Source organism: Gymnoscopelus braueri (genome assembly GCF_963280865.1).
Source record: "Gymnoscopelus braueri genome assembly, chromosome: 17".
NCBI classification, from domain to species: domain Eukaryota; kingdom Metazoa; phylum Chordata; class Actinopteri; order Myctophiformes; family Myctophidae; genus Gymnoscopelus; species Gymnoscopelus braueri.
This window is the reverse complement of record NC_137617.1, coordinates 34,230,447-34,248,239: the sequence shown is the minus strand read 5'-3', so window position 1 is coordinate 34,248,239 and position 17,793 is coordinate 34,230,447. Positions and strand designations below refer to the sequence as shown.

Here is a 17,793-nt window from a genome sequence, read left to right as displayed (position 1 = left end):
AAAACCTTCAACAGTTGGCTCAGACATGTCCCATTAAAGCTATAGTGGGGCACTTGGGAGCTCAGGACGAGTGCTCATAGGCAGCTAAAGAGAATGGGGCTTGTCAGCCCCTGATGCACGTTGTGCATCGCGATAGCCAAATTCCAATTTTTAAGTGTCCATCCTCAAGTCCTCCACTCCCGCCTAAGCCCTGCCTCCGAGCGAGGAGGCGAGGAGTCAAGGAGCGTCATTTTGAAGTGATAGCAATTATGACGTGTCACACAGTTGGATTGCTGGACTATTCCAGAGCTCAGAGGGTTGTCATGTGGAGGAGGAGAAATTATACGCCACGCATTTCAACAAAGACAGTTCCCCAAACGATACATGAAAGATACACTTGTATCTTGCCAGATTTCACTCCAAGTGGCTTAGGGAGCCTGCGCTCACCTCACGCTGGAGGACAGAGTGAGGAGGAGGCAGAAATGAAGCTTATGGGTTAGGCTGAGAGGAGTATCCCTATGTCGCCTGGCTCACTGGATAGTCCCACTGGTCCCAAGTGGACCTCCATGCTGGCTCCTATGCCCGAGATGGGCACTCGTGAGTGGGCATAGTTAGTGAGGAGGGATTTTTAAAGTTAAAATTATCCAGAAAAAAAGATCAAAGTTCAAGGTTATTGCCAGCAGTACCGATCACAAAATAAAAGACATGTGAAATTAATTTTGCACTTAAACCCCACACAACTACTACAATCTCAGGAATAAGATGTCTGTGACAAGCAAATCTGAACCCTATCCGGGCACACTCCTCTACCCGCCCTACCCAAGACAGTAGACACTAAATGTTGTGATAGCTCTGTGCTGACTTGCACATCCTCTCCAAGCCCATAAGGGGCCATTTCTCCACTGTAATATTTTAGAATTTGGCCAATTTACTATTAAAAAGGTCTGAAGAGTCATTAAATTGTAACTTTAGAAAGGTGCAGATACCCTGTACTATACTGCATGTTGGTTTGTTTACTGTTGAGTGAGACCCCCAGTTTGGGAACCACTGCCCTAGTGGACTAGGATTATTATTTCATTTCACAATTACAATGTATATGTATATGTGCTTATAACCATGCTTATAACCAATTCCTTTATAATTGAACTTGTAATCACTTGACTATAATTTATATATGCTAATTAGATTTCAAGATTACCAAAACATGGGGTTAGGCACCAACATTACTTGTCTAGGATGAATAATGAAGGAGTAATGGTCTTTTTAAGGAACTGGCGGCGGCCATCTTGAAAATGTTACCTTTCTAGTGGTCCGATTTTGGTAAACTTTTGATATGTTATTAAGTACACCTAATACTACAATAATCCATTGAAAAACCTTTTGTTGCAATTTGTTTTGGGTCAAACCATAACTGCACCCGCCTAAATGTGATATTTGTTTGTTTGTTGGTTTATTTGGATCCCCATTAGCTGCTACCTTAGCAGCATGCTACTCTTCCTGGGGTCCACACAGATATAAATTACATTACATTACATAACATGAAAACATTTTACATGACAGTATAAAAAAAAAAAGTTAAACACTTAAAATACAACCAAAATGGAAAATATTAATCAATCTTGATTATATGGTGTAGCAGCCTTAATTATAAATGTAACATCTTAATGATACCTCGACAACCAAATTCAAACAAATTCTGGTTACAAATACAGTTATACCATGTAAAAACATTAAACAGTGTGCAGTTAGCCGTTATACCTGATATCTGATATGTCAGATATTGTTCTTGTGATGTATTGTATATTGCCTACTACAGGTTTTTGAAATAAACATTATTCCTGTTTTTCATTATGTAGTTACTTTATTACATTTGTCTTAATTAACTTTTTCATATATGCAATTTCAGTGCTTCTAACTACAGAGGCGTGTCGCAGGTTCGAGTCCCGATCCCGACGGCCGTTGCTGCATGTCATTCCCCATCTCTCTCCCCTTTTCCTGTCAGCCTACTGTCCTATCAATAAAGGCATAAAAAGCCCAAAAGAGCTTGTAGATAGGCTATTTTCACCATATTTATCTGTTTTCAAGGTAAAACATAAATATAAGTGGGTTTGACCTGGTTCAAGTAGGCAGATGTTGTAAAAGTAAATCAATACAAGGCTCTCAATCGTTACCAACAACATTGCAGTGCACTGCTGATTTGCAACGATCACACTTCCTTCTGCATCTATCCTCCCACATTGGTGCATGGAAAGTCCCTAAAATGCCAAACTGTACTCAGATGCGGAGAAACATGCCACTGCGATAGGGAATATGTCAGTTCACTAGGGGTGGGACGATTCACTTACCTCCCGATTCGATACGATCTCGATACCTAGGGTGCCGATTTGATTTATATTACGATTCTTAATTATATTGCAATTCTGCTATTCAACGATTGTTGTGATTCGATGTTACGATTTTTTGCCCCAAGTTACTTTGCTTTTTTTATACTAGAACATTTTAAAACAATTATAAACAATATAAACAAGGCATAAAAAGTTGAATCATACTCTTCAATGCAGCCAGTTAAGGTCAAATATATATTTGCAATACTTGCGTGAATCCATTTCCCCCCCCACCCCTACAGTTCACCCATGAGGCGCACAGGGTGGGGACACCTCATGTCAATGCACCTCCCCCAAGACCCATTCCACAGCCTTCTTTCACAATCTCTGTTTTGTTCAATTTGTAGATCTAACTATTCTTTTTTTGTTTTCATCTCAGATTGGACCTCAACAAAGCGACCTGCCCTGACAGTGGCTCATCCCTCAACTCTTCCTGGTGCCAGGGCTAAGAATAGCTGGATTGATTAATTTGGGTAATGGCAAATGTTCTGTCACTCTGCTGGAGAGATTTGTTTCCATAGTGAGTTTTTGACAATTCTCAACTGCGGTAGCCTTATCACTACCTTTATCTGTTTTGTATCCAGGCAACCCACGTGGCATCCTGTGTTTAAAAGTTTGGCCTTTTCATTTGCATGTATGTACGTCACAAGTTTTTGTCTGCCTCTGGAGAAGCCTGTGGTGTTAACTGTTCACATAGTTCGGTAACAGTCTTTGTGCTGGCCTCACAAGATGAGCTTTTAAAATATATTCTCATCTCAATTGTTAATTTAACTCTTAGTGACATCGTTACAACATCTTAAAAATAACAATTTCGCCACCACCATGATACTGTAGTTTCGACAATGGCCTTTAACTTTGTCTTGCCTGAGTGAGTTTGTCTGTCTCTATTGAGTGCCAAGGGTTTTACAACATGGTAATGAGAAAAGCTGGCCTCCTCTGTCCACTCTACTCTTCTGGCTGTTGCTGAGAGACAACCGAGAAGTCACCCAGGCGCTCAAACAGAGGGGCAAGACAAGGCCTTTAAAACAATGACACCACCATAACTCAGTGTCCAGGGTTAGGACAATTGCAGGGAGAGGAGGGGGAGGAGGAGCGGATGGGGGTGGGGAGGAAAATAAGCTTTTAAATGGAGAGAAACGAGTGTGTGAGCATCTGTTGAGAGAGAGACACAAACTTGGTCTTAAGGCGAGGGAAGGTTGAAAAGATGATACAAGTGAAACTTTCAAATTCCGACGACTTCAACAAGGACACTGAAAGTCATATGGCGACTTGATGGTAAAAAACTAGGAAGAAGGCAAACAAACGGAGAGAGAGATGAAAATGCCCACTGCATGTGACATGGAGGGAGTGTGTTGATATCTACTGGGCTCCAGCAGTGAGCTACTGTAGCCAATTAATGATTCATTCTCTTGTGGAAGATGACACTCAAAACAGATTTTCAAAACCTGGCTCTGTTGTGGACTCTATGCATGGTTTTCATCACCACGACTGGAGGTGAGAAGCATTCATGGAACATTGATTAGGCTCAATTGAGCAGCCTCTGAAATTAAATGTATTCAAGTGTAGTATGTCTACCCCTTATAATATACTGTCATATATGTCAGATATACCAAACTTAATCCTCGATACTACTGGCATAGGTATTGAATTTGATTGAGTGGATCCAGAATGCCATAATGCCTAACATAACACATACATAACACATTATTCTCAATATGGGCAGGCTAGGATAATAAATGATCAGCCCTCTATGCCATTATTAACAACTCCTGATTATTGTCTTACAGATGAAATCCCTTGTCCAAAAGGTGGTCAAATCCATTTGACCAGCATGCGATGCTACTGGCTCTCTGAAATAGCATTATCCTGGACAGAAGCACAGGATATGTGCAGGGAAACCCAGGGAGGGGATCTAGCTGCCGTGGACAGTCCGGAAAAACAGAACTTTATCCACTACTCCTTTCCAGTGTGAGTCAAACATTTTGATGAGTAAACCGGTGGGATTATTATTGGATATAGATTTCAAATGCCTTTCTCTATAAATGTGGATATTATTGATTTATAATACCTTCTATAAATATTAGATTTGAATGTTCTAGTACAGCTTCCTGTTGCTCTGTTTGAGCATCCTTTGTTTTGTCTGTTTGCATAGGAAAGCCAGTGTGTGGCTATGGTACAAAGGAGCAGGAGAAGGGGACCACCCGAAGAGTGGGGATAAAGGTCCCGTAGGTCCCCACTGGTCAGACAATGGCAGTGAAAGTCAAGCCCTAGGAGACTGTACTCAGATGGCTCTGGGTACGATGGGACAGCAGAGGAGGTCCAGGTGTGACAGGGAGTATACTTTCCTCTGTGAAAAACAAGTCACGAGTAAGTCACGAGTAAGAACGCATTTAATTGTTTATCACTCATGAGAAAACAGGTGTACGCTTTGACAGACAGCAACAAATGCTAGGTTTATACAGCTTTGAAAATAATTGGGTATAGTTAAGAATGATTTGATCAAATTAAAGACTATGATTAAACTAAATCAAAATTCACTGTCAAAATTAACACAGCAGGAAATGATTTGTGTTCCTCTCTGTGTGTAGTGGCTTTACCGTCTGTGGACAGCTATCTGACAGGAGTGTGTCTCATGTCTGGTAGCTATGCCAAGGACCAGCTGTTAACCCTCCCCTCTGCCCCTGACACCAGGCAACGCACAGTGGAGGTCTGTGAAATATATTACAAGAAATAGGAAAGCAATCTAAATTCATATTCTCATATTGTTGGTTCATGCATGGAATGTATCTGTGGCAGCCGATCAAGTTGGGATCCATCCCGTAGTTCATTTTATATTGTTGGTTTACGTGTAATAATGGAATCTTCAGGGCTCTAGCTTTGTGCATTGCTTTGCTGCGCTAAACAAAAGTATGATCAGTATTTGATATCATCATACACGCTTACACTTGCAACCGTAAGTAATCATTACAGTATATGATACCCACAGATGCAGCTGTTTCCAGGCTTATGGTTCAGTCATGCAGGCCAGTTGGTCTCAGTAGAGCTGGTGGTTCAGCCCAGCCTTCTGTCCACTCTGTCCCGCATCCAGATCCTGCGGCCCTACTGCAGTCCCAGCCACCACCTCGTACCTCCAGGTACCAATACTAGAGCTACTATAACTAAACATTTTTCGTACAAGAAAGTACATAGTAGGGCTTAAGTGGTTATCAATCCTGCTGTTAAACATTTCTAATATGCAAAATAGTCGACATACTGTACACACGTCCCAAGACCAACTTTTGTTTTGCAGGTGCTGGAGTTGTTGCTAAACCTAATAAAAAATCACACCCAGTGTGAAGTGGGCGGTGGTCATCACAGTGATGGAAGCTCACTTAAAAGAATAATGTGTTTTTTTTAATACCCTTTCCACCCACAATGTGTGATTCACTTTAAAAAAAACATAGATGTGTTTTTTTTAAGTGCATAGTCCTATTTATAGGGCTATGCACATGTGTCATGTTTCCCTAGCCAATCACAGTCCTGAATAGACTGTGATTGGCCAATCACGGTGCAGGGTTAGGGGGGTACACTGGTGGCCAATCACAGCGCAGGATTTGGTGTGCAAATATCCAAACCTCACATATAGGGGCGGTTTCACCGCCCAAAAATCTCACGTACAATCCCAATTTGACCTGATGAGCGCTTGTGTTGAAAGAAAACTTCGGAAGCTGTGTTGTTGTTTTTCTTTTTGATCTCACTTCTGCTACTGTATCTCCTCATGAATACTTAATTCACGGTGTGCTCTGCAGGTTGCAGCTCCCTCCTCAACCCCTTCACCTGCTGCTCTGCAGTGCCTCTGTGTAACACCACAGGGGGCTGTTCTACGGGACAGTACTGGTGCCATCTGCTGGAGGCATGTGTACCTGTCACCAGTCCATGCAGCCCCTACCCGTACTCTCCCATGGCAGGCGAACGCAGCTTTTCTCTACCGCCCCGATTCTCTGCAATAACCCCCTTCTATCACCTGGTGGCAGACTTGCCCCTCAGAGTGAGCCCTAGCTCTCAGCTAAAAACTATTAGTGTGAGTGTGCTTTTTATGTTTAATGTCCAAAGCCAAAACATTTTGAGCTTCAATAACTTTCATAGCTGTTTTTCTACTGCTCTCTATCTTGAATCAAATCAAATACAGACTATAAATGTAATTGTGTTTAATAATAATGATATAATATAATGCTAAATGTCAAGATCCAGCAGGATCGAAACGTTGAAGCAATAAACAAGTGGAGCTGAGAAAGTAGCCAGTGTTGCAGACTTTATTTATTTTCCTAATAATGATTATATACCGATTGTTTTCTGTTATAGTTGGTGTTGCCTGACAGAGAGATCATGGTTTATCCTGATGATATCTTGGCCATACAGCACACTCGAGAATCAGGCACATTCCTACACTGCCGTGGCAATGGCTCAACCCTCAATTCCCCCTGGCGCCAGAGCTACCTGTCTCTAAGAGGATCGGAGTGGGGTGGCTGGATGGAGGGAGGACTCTCTCCAGTGCCCCAAGGCGGACAGTGGATAGATGACGTGGTGTGTGATCTACAGATGCTGTATGTGGACACTCTGCATAGGGCTAGCCATGACCTGAGCACAGAACACATGGACCTCGCCGGCTTCACCCACCCACAGATGACAACAGTTCCTGATGTTGGTGTTCTTCTAACCACTGCTCCAACTCCGGTTCTGACTCCTGTAACTGGTCTTCGCATCATCCACCCCAAGCCTGACAAAAACAACCAAATTCACGTCCAGATCAACGTGCAAACTCTCATTGTTGTTAAGATCCTATCTGGGCAGAAAGCCAGTAGTTCATGGTCAGCTCCGGTGCTCCGGACGGGAGTCCCTTTACTCCCATCATGTCCAGAGGATGTGGCTCAATCCTGGCCTGGATGTGAGAGAGAGTCCCCTGATGTGTGGTTCTCCTCTGTCACCTTGGTGCTGACCTCTGTGCAGGTCCAGACTCTGAACATCAGCGTGGTGAATAGAGTGAGCACTCAGAGTGCCAGTGTAAAGGTGTGTGGCTATGAGGCGGTGTCAGGACTCCACGTAGAACCATATGGACACCTGAGGGTGCTGGTGGACACCTCACAGGTAAAAGTGTCACCACCGTCTCTCTCTCTCTCTGTGCAGTCTGTGCACACAAACACAAATATAAACTTTACGAAGAATCTGGCTAAAAAACAAACAAAAAACTTTTTTGTGCCTTTTTCAAAAAGCTTCTCTTTGTTATGTGATCTCTAATGTCATCATCTCCCACTATCTCAGGTCTTTACAGCAAAGGTGGAAAGTGGTTCCTCAGTGAAAGTCACCTGGGCGATTGACAACCTGGATGAGTTTGCCTATGAGGGAGAATCCTACACTGTACTCCTCAACAAACCTGCTGCGTATAATCTATTGGTAAGATACTAAGCCGAAAATAGCAGATCTACGGTGTAGAGGGGAAAAAGAGTAGACCAAGTACAGAGCCAACGGTCAAGTTTACTAAATGTAGAGTTTTTAAGTGGTTAAATGTCTGAAAACACACAAAAAAAAACATTAATTTGATAGGCTTTGATAGTGCTGTCAAACAATCTATGAAATCTATAAAAAAGTTTAATCTGCAACACAATGTTATACAATATGTAGTGGGGGTCCCTGCTTCATCTGTCTCTCAGCTAAAAACGTTGAAGACTGCTGCACTAAGACATTGATATGACACCCAACACAGTAATGGATCCGTCTGTCCGTCATTCTAGGTGACAGCTTCCAACCCGGTGAGTTCCCAGACCCAGGAGATCCGTCTGACTGCTGATGTTGCGACTCCGCTGTCTGAGCCAGAGTTCTTGTCTGTCAGTGAGGTCGTAGCCGTAGCCACCGCACGCCTCTACACCATCAGACTCAAAGTGGACATATCCTTGGCGGTCACCGTTAGGTACACATATACTGGGTTGTACACATATACTGTACTGTTGTACTATTATATTTTTATCCACAGATATCCTCCCATAACATTCTTGAAATGATGTATGAATATAATCACCAGCTACAAACAACATAATCATTTTGTTGCAATATTATACTTGATCAATGTGATGTGAAAATTCATGTGGCTGTATATCCTGTAGTTGGGACTTTGGGGAGATGGGCAGCCAGGTGAACCACACCCATCCCGCTCCATGTCAGACCACAGAGGGGCTTGTGGACAGAGGAGAGAGACAAGTGTATGTCCAGGACACTGTTAGCCACTCCTACCATGCTCCAGGTAAACACACAGGCACAGAAGCACAGATATTAATAGGCCTACATCAGATGAATGCTGTCAAATTTGAGATATTGCTCATGAATGTTTCAGATACCTAAGTATCACTTTCCAGAGCTGTAATGATACACAAGTTAAAAGTTTGGTTTGAAATGGTGTAGGGAAGCGTTCTTATTTTACCCATATAGGCTGTTGCATCCTTGGCTTTGTGCACCTATTAAAGGTAGGCAACAAATAGTGAGAGAAAATATAGCTTCTGTGTTATTATTTCTTGCCACTGTATTTGGGCCCTCTGATATCTCGCAGCTCCTAGTATCTCTCGACCAATCAGGAGAACTCTATGAACTTGACCAGCCTGTTAATCATGCACACATGGGGCGGCAGTGTCTCAGGGGTAGAGTGGCCGGGTAGAGTGAACTGGAAAACCGCAAGGTTCCCAGTTCGATCCCGGGCTGGGGCGCTCCCCTAGAGTTAGTGTCGAAGTGTCCTTGAGCAAGACGCTGAACCCCTAATGAGCAGGTTGGTGCCTTGCATGGTTTCCTCCGCCATCGGTGTATGACTGTGTGTGTGAATGGGTTAATGGCACAATCAATGTAAAGCGCTTCGGATAGAAGCGCTATATAAATGCACCATTTACCATTTACACATGCATGATTGACAGGTTGTAGTGGTTCAGGCTATGCAGTGTCGTACTTTGTATACAATGTTTGAAAGCCAGTATACTCAGTGTATAAAATATATATATATATAAAACAATCATTTACAGATGATGAGAGCGTGATGACATGTTTGCGTCCAGACAGACAATATTGATGAATGTAGCAACAGTAAACTATTGGCAAAATTTGCATTACCCAAAGTTGCCTTTTATGTATACCTTTAAGCCTTTTTATGTTTGTAGCAGACTCCTACTTATATAATGCTGCACATGGGTGGTTTAGAAATGAATAGAAAAAAACATTACATTATTTTTTGTGTTCCATGTAGGTGAATACACACTTCAAGTCCAAATCTCCAACATATACGACAGCATTGAGGCATCCATGAAGATAAAGGCCCTCCATCCTTTAAGTCATCTGCTCATTTCCTCCTCCTCTCCCGTTGCCCGTGTCAACCAGACCCTCCTTTTTGATGCTTCAGCAGAGCCCTCTCCCTATGGCGCTGTCTTCACATGGAACTTTGGGGATGGATCCAAAGCTGATCATGGGCTCCGCAGTCAAGTTACCCACATGTTCGTACGTGTTGGGGTTTACAACGTCACAGTGAGTGCTAACAACTCCATGACTGCGCTGACCGCTTGGCTCACTGTCAACGTTATGGAGGGAGTCACTGGATTAACAGTGCGCTACAACGGGCCCAATGAGCTGAATTCTGTTACAGAGATGATAGGTCAGGTGACCACAGGCTCAAGTCTCATCTGGGACTTTGACTTTGGTGACGGGTCACGGCAGGCTAACCGCTTGGATACATTTGCTTTGCACACTTTCAGATCACCAGGGACCTATGTAGTTGATGTTACTGCCTCTAACTCGGTCAGCAAAGCTCATCAGTTGATCAATGTAGAGGTCTATAAGTTGACCATAACTGGAATACTCCCTTCAGAGTGTGTCAGGAGTAGAAGAGAGATACAGCTTAGCGCTCAGGTGAATGGGAATATATCCACACTGGCTTTCCATTGGAGCTTCGGAGATGGGTCTCCATTGAGTGTGGTGAGGGGAAATCCCACCGCCATCCATTCATTTTCAACACACGGGATGTTTAATGTAAACCTAACCGTGTGGAGCATTATTACGTCTACTACATACAATGTTAGTGTCTGTGTTGAAGCCCCTATAAGTGACCTAACCATTCAGCCATCAAAGGTTGCTGTGGCAGTTGGCGAGCTTGTGTGTTTCAGAGCATTAGTTTACCCTGAACAGACTACCGGTTACCAGTTTATGTGGTGTGACAGCTCCTGTAGTCGCTCTACTTCTCCTGGGAATTCTCAGACGTGCTTGGTGTGTGAGGAGGACGGTGTCGAAGATGTGACAGTGGTGGCGAGTAACCAAGTCAGCAATCGAACAGCCAACGCCACCGTTGCCATCCAAAGACCTGTGAGCAACCTCTCCATGGCACACGACGGCCAGAGTGATATACTAACAGCCAATACGATGACTTCATTTTGGCTTGCCAGTTGCACAGGCACCAATGTTTCTGTGCTGTGGGACTTTGGAGACGGTTCTCCAGTGGAGGAGAAACGTAATGCCTCTCATGTGTTCACCTCCCCGGGCCCTTTCACTCTCACCGCCACGGCATACAATGTAGTTAGCAGAGACTCTGTCACTCTCAAAGTTAACGTTTTCCATCCTGTGTCAGACCTTACGCTTCATGTCAAACAGCCGTATGCAGTTGCAGGAGAAGAAACTGTTATAACAGCACTTAGCAGTGCTATTAGCAGCACCAACTACTATTGGTCAGTTGATGGTATGATGACAACCAAACAGGGGACGTATCAATTTAGATATGTCTTCCCTAAACCGGGAGCATATCATGTCAGAGTTATAGCCCAAAACGCGGTGAGTGACAGGGAGACAACTATTTTAGTTGAGGTCTTTGAAAGGATAGAGGGACTTCACATTGAATGTCAAAGTCTGATCGATATGAAATACATAGAAACCAGAAAGAGTGTGCGATTTGTTGCTTCACTGAGCCGTGGCTCTAATGTCACTTATCACTGGCTTGCAACACAAACCCGAGCTACTGACAACCACATGAGTGCTGGTGATGGAGAGCTTTTTCAGCTATTGGTGGAATCCCCAGGTTATATCTCTATTCAGTTAACAGCAACTAACCAGCTGGGCGAGATAAGCAGCTACATTTCTGTTGTGGCAGTAGAGAGGGTGACAGGAGCAAACATAGTAACACGGACAGACACGGCGGCAGCTGGACAAGCTGTGAATATCTCCGTAATCGTGGTAACTGGGTCGGACCTCCGGTATCTTTGGCACGTGAACTCTGACCCCTCGCCCCTGCAGACGGAAGTGCCCTTCCTTCTCCACACTTTCATGACACCGGGCCATTGCCCTGTCAAAGTCTCGGTGCAGAATGTTCTGAGCCACAGTGATGTAACCACACAGTTTGTAGTCCAGGAGGAGGTTGGAGGAATAGACTTTCAAATAGACAGACACGCACATCCTTTTTTTGTCAACACAAGTGCTCCTGTGGCACTCCATGGACTTAGCCATAAAGGCAGTGATCTGCAATGTGACTGGAAAGTCGACAAAAGTGCCAAACACACTCTGTTCATAGGCACAGGACGGTCCCTTATCTACACTTTTACAGAAGCAGGCGTCTACAAGGTGACTCTGAATGTTTCAAATGGGATTAGCTGGCAGACAGTCTCGCACAGTGTCACAGCTCAAGATGCTATAAAAGGCCTCACACTGAACATTAGCAAGTCCCCTCTCTGTACCGAGGAACAAGTCATTTTTAGCCCAATTATTTCCAAAGGAAGCAATGTAAGTTTCGTTATAAGTTTTGCTAAGTTAGATCCAACTCATAGACAGGACATCGTTGAGGGACATTTTATCACATCTAGCCTTCCTGCTGGGACACATTTAGTGACAGTACATGCATGGAACCAGGTCAGTAGCTCACAGGTGACATCTTCAATTCTAGTCGCTGAGCGTATTGTTAGTTTACAGTTGGTTAACTGTTGTTCCACTGCTCTAGAAGCAGAGAAGAAAGTCACTTTTAAAGCAGACGTCCAAAGTGGATTTCCAGCTACCTATACCTGGACGTTCCACTTGGAGGGGTTCAAGCCTTCATGGGCCGGAGGACAGGAAGTAAGCTTCTCTTCACCTGGAAGTGGTGCATTGACTGTTAGTGTGGTGGCCAGCAACGGTGTGTGCTCACAGACCCTGAAAGAGACCATGACAGTTCAATGGCCTGTTAAGGAGGTGACGGTTGTCTGTCAGTCAGTGGAAATATTTACTGGATATGCCGTTAATTGTTCTGCCCAAGCGAATGGTGGGAGTAGCCTTAAGTTCCTTTGGGACTTTGGAGACTCGGCTGAAGTGGTGGTCACAGACCTCAACTCGGCCATTCATACATATCATGTTGCTGGGGGGTACAGCATGGGAGTCCAAGTTTTCAACAATGTCAGTCAAGCGTCCGCACGACAACATGTGGAGGTGAAAGAGCTCCAATGTTCCCTCCCAAACGCCTCCTTAGTTCAAGGCCAGTCCACTATCTTCAGGACAAGGCCCAGCTTCTTTGAAGCCACTGTGGACGTCAACGGCTGCTCTGCTTATAAGACCACCTATCGATGGGAGATTTTAGCAATGTCCGACTGCGCGGAGAGTGATGCAGATTTCACCGGGAACACGGTATCCCTTAGCAGTGAGGTGGATGTTTCTTCGCCCCTGCTTTTCCTGCCGAAGCATGCTCTGGAGACAGGACAGTATTGCGCGATATTCACAATGCAATACCAGGGGACTCCTCTATTTGTTCGTCGAAAGATCGGCGTTACAGTGGTCCACTGCCCTCTCGTGGCCATCATTAAGGGAGGCTCACACAGACTCTGGCCCAGTCTCTGTGACCTCTTCCTGGACGGCTCTGAATCACGTGATCCCGATGTTGAACCAGGAGTTGAGGACCAGCTGCAGTATCACTGGACCTTCATGACTGAGGTACAGCCCTCTTACCCTAGTACTTGCCCTCTTGCCCTAGTACTACAAATGTGTACTATACTGTGCTGATGGTATTGGTCAGGCCATCAGAATATCAGAAATAGTTAATAACTGATTAATTGGGCATGACGAGTGACAAGCTGACAAAGAACATGGACATACAGGAATCACGTTAGACAGTGCAGAACAAACTTTCACACGATGGAGTCTATCGTGTGAATGTAGGTTCTGCACTGTGTTGTGTGATGGCTGTCTAGTTTAGTCTATTGGATAGACTAGAAACTAGATAGCCATCACTCAACACAGTGCTTAATTTATAGGTAGTATAGTAGATACAGAAACAGTATAAGATATGTACGACAGTATGGACAAAATCAAATATCACAATATTGTTTTGGTAGCACTTGCTTTGCATCCCATGTGTATAATGCATCATGAACTTACTTATAAGGCATTATAATATGCTCATAATCAGATTTATAAGAGCTCATAAATACTCATAATGCTTTATAACCATAACCATAACAGATTATAAGGCCTTTTATAATGACTTAGAAGTATCAAGTGTTATAATACTTCATAATTGCTGCCAAATTGGTAACAGTTGCTATGCATCCCAAATTAATTCTCATTGTTATAATCCATTATAATCAATTGATAATGCTTTATTATCACTGTTATAATGTGTCATAACCATTATAATGCATTATTACAATGCGTTATACTACGATTATAAGTTATTATAAGGGGTCATTTGTTACTTTATAATCATTTTATAAGGCTTTATTATTACGTTTATAATGCCTTATTATAACTTATAAGGCGTTATACTGTGATTATAAGTTATTATAAAGTGAACATTTGTGACATTATGATCATTTTATAAGGTGTTATTATTCCATTTGTATTGCCTTTAAATCACTGTTATAATGCATTATAATTACTGTTATAATGCATTACACTATGATCATAAGTTATTATAAGTGGCCATTTCTTACTTTATGATCATTTAATAATGCTGTATTATAACGTATAAAATGCCTTATACTCACTGTTATAACGCATTTTAATCACTGTTATAATGCCTCATTATCACTTATAGTGCATTATAACTGTGATTATAATGCATTATAGCAGTGATAATAAAGGATTGATTATAATGGATTATAAATATGAGAATACATTTTGGGTTGCATAGCAAGTGTTACGAAGTGGGTAGCAACTATGAAGTATTATAATACTTGACATTATAAGTCATTATAACATGCTGTATAATGTGTTATGATTGCATTATACGTTGTTATGAGTATTTATAACTGTAATCATCACGTGTTATAAGCATAATACAATAAATGTATACTTGAACTTATAAGTCATTATAACAAGCTTTATAATGTGTTATGGTTATGGTTATAAAGCATTATGGTTATTTATAAGCTCTTATAAATATGATTATAAAGGATTATGATCAGATTACAATGCCTTATAAGTATGTGTATAATGCGTTATACACATGGGATGCATAGCAAGTGCTACCATTGTTTTTACAGAATACCTTGATATCGATATTGTGGCGATAATATCACATTGTGATGATAATGTATATAATTTCTTTCAAAAATAGCAAAGAATAGCAGATCTACAAGCTCACAATGAGTTGTATCGCAACACATTGTGAACTTGTAGAGTTTGTAAAGCTGTGAAAGTATATGAGATTAAAACCAGGAAAAGACAACACTCAGGAAAAAGACAAATCATGATATTAACAACATCCCAGACGATATCTAGTCTCATATCACGATATCAATATGATATCAATACTTTTCCCTGGCCTAGTACAACATTATGTAGTATGACATTCAGGTGTATTAGAGTAATGCAGTAGCTGCCCTATAATTGGAATAAGGACAACTTTAATGAGGCTATATTTCCTCTAACAGTCTGTGTTCATACTTGCAGAACGCCACAGAGTCTTTCGGCCAGACAATAAGGAGTAATGGCAGCAGTTTAACTGTGCTCAGTACTGAACTAGACCTTGGCAGGGTCTACGTTTTCACCCTTACCGTCCACAAAGCAGGGAGGACGCCTGTCTCTACCATCCAGTCTGTGAGTAAATGATATAATCTCACTTTTTACTCGCATAATGTGTGGAAATATGGTTACAGTAACTTACATTCACTGATCTTTAATCACATGAACCCTAGCATCCCTATTCTGGTCAGGTCAGAATAGACTAACATTTGGTGAGAATAGGCCAACATTCACCAAAAATAGCATGTTTACAAGCTCCCACAGATCTAAAAGCTTGTAGATCGGCTATTTTTGGTGAATAGATAGTGTAGAGGAAAAAAAGGAGGGGACCAAGTATAGACCCCTGGGGCACTCCTGTCAACAAAGTATACAGTATACTGTATAGAGTTTAGGTGGTTAATGGATTGGCAGTCTAGTAATATTAAACCTGTACAAACCAACATTTAATTTACATTGTTGTGTTTGTGCAAAGCGTTGTCTTGGCAGTGCCTCTTTAGGGAACACCTTTTCTGTTTCTCATTTTTAGGTTTCACTGAGTGATGCTCCTGTGCTTCCTGTGAGCGTGGAGTGTGTTTCCTGTTCAGCCCTCAACTCAGCCCACCACGTCTCTTACAGCATCCCCATAGTTCTGTCAGGACATTGTGAACAGTGTGATGAACATGCGCAGGTACTGTAACACACACACAGCTAAACTAGTCCTGTCAGAGCCATCCCGTTTGTATGCGAGAGCTGGCGAACACTTCTGGGAACTCAGATTAATTGTGAACAAACGTACTTTACCACTTAAGCCGTGTATACTCTATACTAATATATCATGTGACAAATAGCGAAAACAGCTAATCTACAAGCTCTCGAGCTACAAGTGTGTTTGTAAATCGGGGTTACAGAAGCAAATCAAACCCTGATGAACGTGCACAGGTTAACACTAGTCCTGTCAGGACATTGCGAACAATGTGATGACTATGTACAGATAATCCTTGTTTTATACTCTGTCATATTATACTGTAGTGTCGCGTGGCGAAAATAGCAAATCTACAAGCTCACAACGAGCACAACGGCGCCCGATATAGGCGTTTGACAAAACTATTAATCAGGCTAAACACTGGTCCTACAGCTCATTGAATGCCTGCTGACGGATAGACACATACAAAGGAACATTCAGTTATATAATCTAATATGAATATTTAATTACAGTACAAATGGAGTGCACAGGAGGACAAGAGCGGCATGACCCTTGACCTTAACAAGGTCACTACCTCCACAGGGGGTCATTCCCCTGACTTGGTGGTCCGATCAGGAGTCCTACAGGACGGACAGGGTTATACCTTTACCCTCAATGTGACCCAGCCAGGCGGAGGGCAGTGGGGCAGCGCCAGCCTGAGTCTGCTACCCAACCATCCGCCCTATGGGGGGCACTGTTCTCTCAAGCCAGAATCAGACATACGCCCGCTAGAGACAGTGGTCACCTACAATTGCACAGGTATGCCATTGTGGCAGGTTCCAACTTTGAAAAAGAAGTGATTAGTGTTGGGTTTCTATTATACACCATGATCCACCAACACACGCATGCACACACTCACGCATGCAACACACACACATGCTGCATGCTGTTGATTTTCCTGTACAAGTCATTTGATTTGTAGATTTTTTTAATAATTCTCCTCAGTTTTATTCTGTGCAGTGTGCTATGCAGTGGTGGAAAGTATCTAAGTACATTTACTTAAGTACTGTACTTTTACTTCTATTCCACTACAGTACATCTCAGAGGCAAATATTGTACTTTTACTCCACTACAATTATTTTAAAACTTGAGTTACTAGTTACTTTTAAGATATAAATTATGATATTATGAAACATACATTAACCACTTTAGCCCTATTTTATACATAGGCTACTTGTAGATCTGCTATTTTCAAATATTTTCGTACTTTTACTTTTGGTACTTTAAGTACATTTTGATGCCAATACTTTGGTACTTTTACCCAAGTAAATTTGTAATTCTGGACTTTTACTTGTAACAGAGTATTTCTATATTGCAGTATTGGTACTTACTCAAGTAAAGAATTTGAGTACTTTTTCTACCACTGGTGCCATGACCAGTCCAGTGTAGTAAACAACTCTGCCCTCTAGTGGTCAAATCATGCAACTATGTATTTTGCTAATAGATGGTCTGTGTTGGTCATCATTGTCCAGGTTGGCAGGATGAAGACAGCGAGTCCTCTCAGCTGATCTACACCTTCCAGGTGGTACCATGCAGGGCCACTGGCACTGTGTGCCCCCGGCACACACTCTACAGGTGAATACTGAAGCACCACACAGACCAGAACCATTTCCAGAATTTTTTTATTGATTAAATACTTTATTAACAGTTTACAAAAAGTACTAAAATAGCACATCTACAAGCTCTCATTGTGACGAGTTGTGAACTTGTAGATCAGATATGTTGTATTCAGCATAC

The 17,793-nt window shown here is 42.4% G+C and overlaps 1 protein-coding gene across 1 annotated transcript in view; it reads left to right on the top strand.

Moving 5' to 3' along the window:
- Nucleotides 1–3,832: 3,832 nt before the first annotated feature.
- pkd1b (polycystic kidney disease 1b) overlaps nt 3,833–17,793 on the top strand; it is a gene marked incomplete at both ends in the record, with an annotated part of 39,507 nt that continues 25,546 nt past the window's right edge. Inside the window, 15 exons of the mRNA XM_080455730.1 lie at nt 3,833–3,857; nt 4,151–4,331; nt 4,516–4,730; nt 4,952–5,070; nt 5,350–5,497; nt 6,152–6,423; nt 6,708–7,487; nt 7,662–7,793; nt 8,132–8,307; nt 8,501–8,637; nt 9,622–13,304; nt 15,264–15,410; nt 15,862–16,002; nt 16,530–16,815; nt 17,529–17,631. Coding sequence (XP_080311856.1) covers nt 3,833–3,857; nt 4,151–4,331; nt 4,516–4,730; nt 4,952–5,070; nt 5,350–5,497; nt 6,152–6,423; nt 6,708–7,487; nt 7,662–7,793; nt 8,132–8,307; nt 8,501–8,637; nt 9,622–13,304; nt 15,264–15,410; nt 15,862–16,002; nt 16,530–16,815; nt 17,529–17,631 — 6,545 coding nt within the window. The remainder of the gene's footprint in view (nt 3,858–4,150; nt 4,332–4,515; nt 4,731–4,951; nt 5,071–5,349; nt 5,498–6,151; nt 6,424–6,707; nt 7,488–7,661; nt 7,794–8,131; nt 8,308–8,500; nt 8,638–9,621; nt 13,305–15,263; nt 15,411–15,861; nt 16,003–16,529; nt 16,816–17,528; nt 17,632–17,793) is intronic.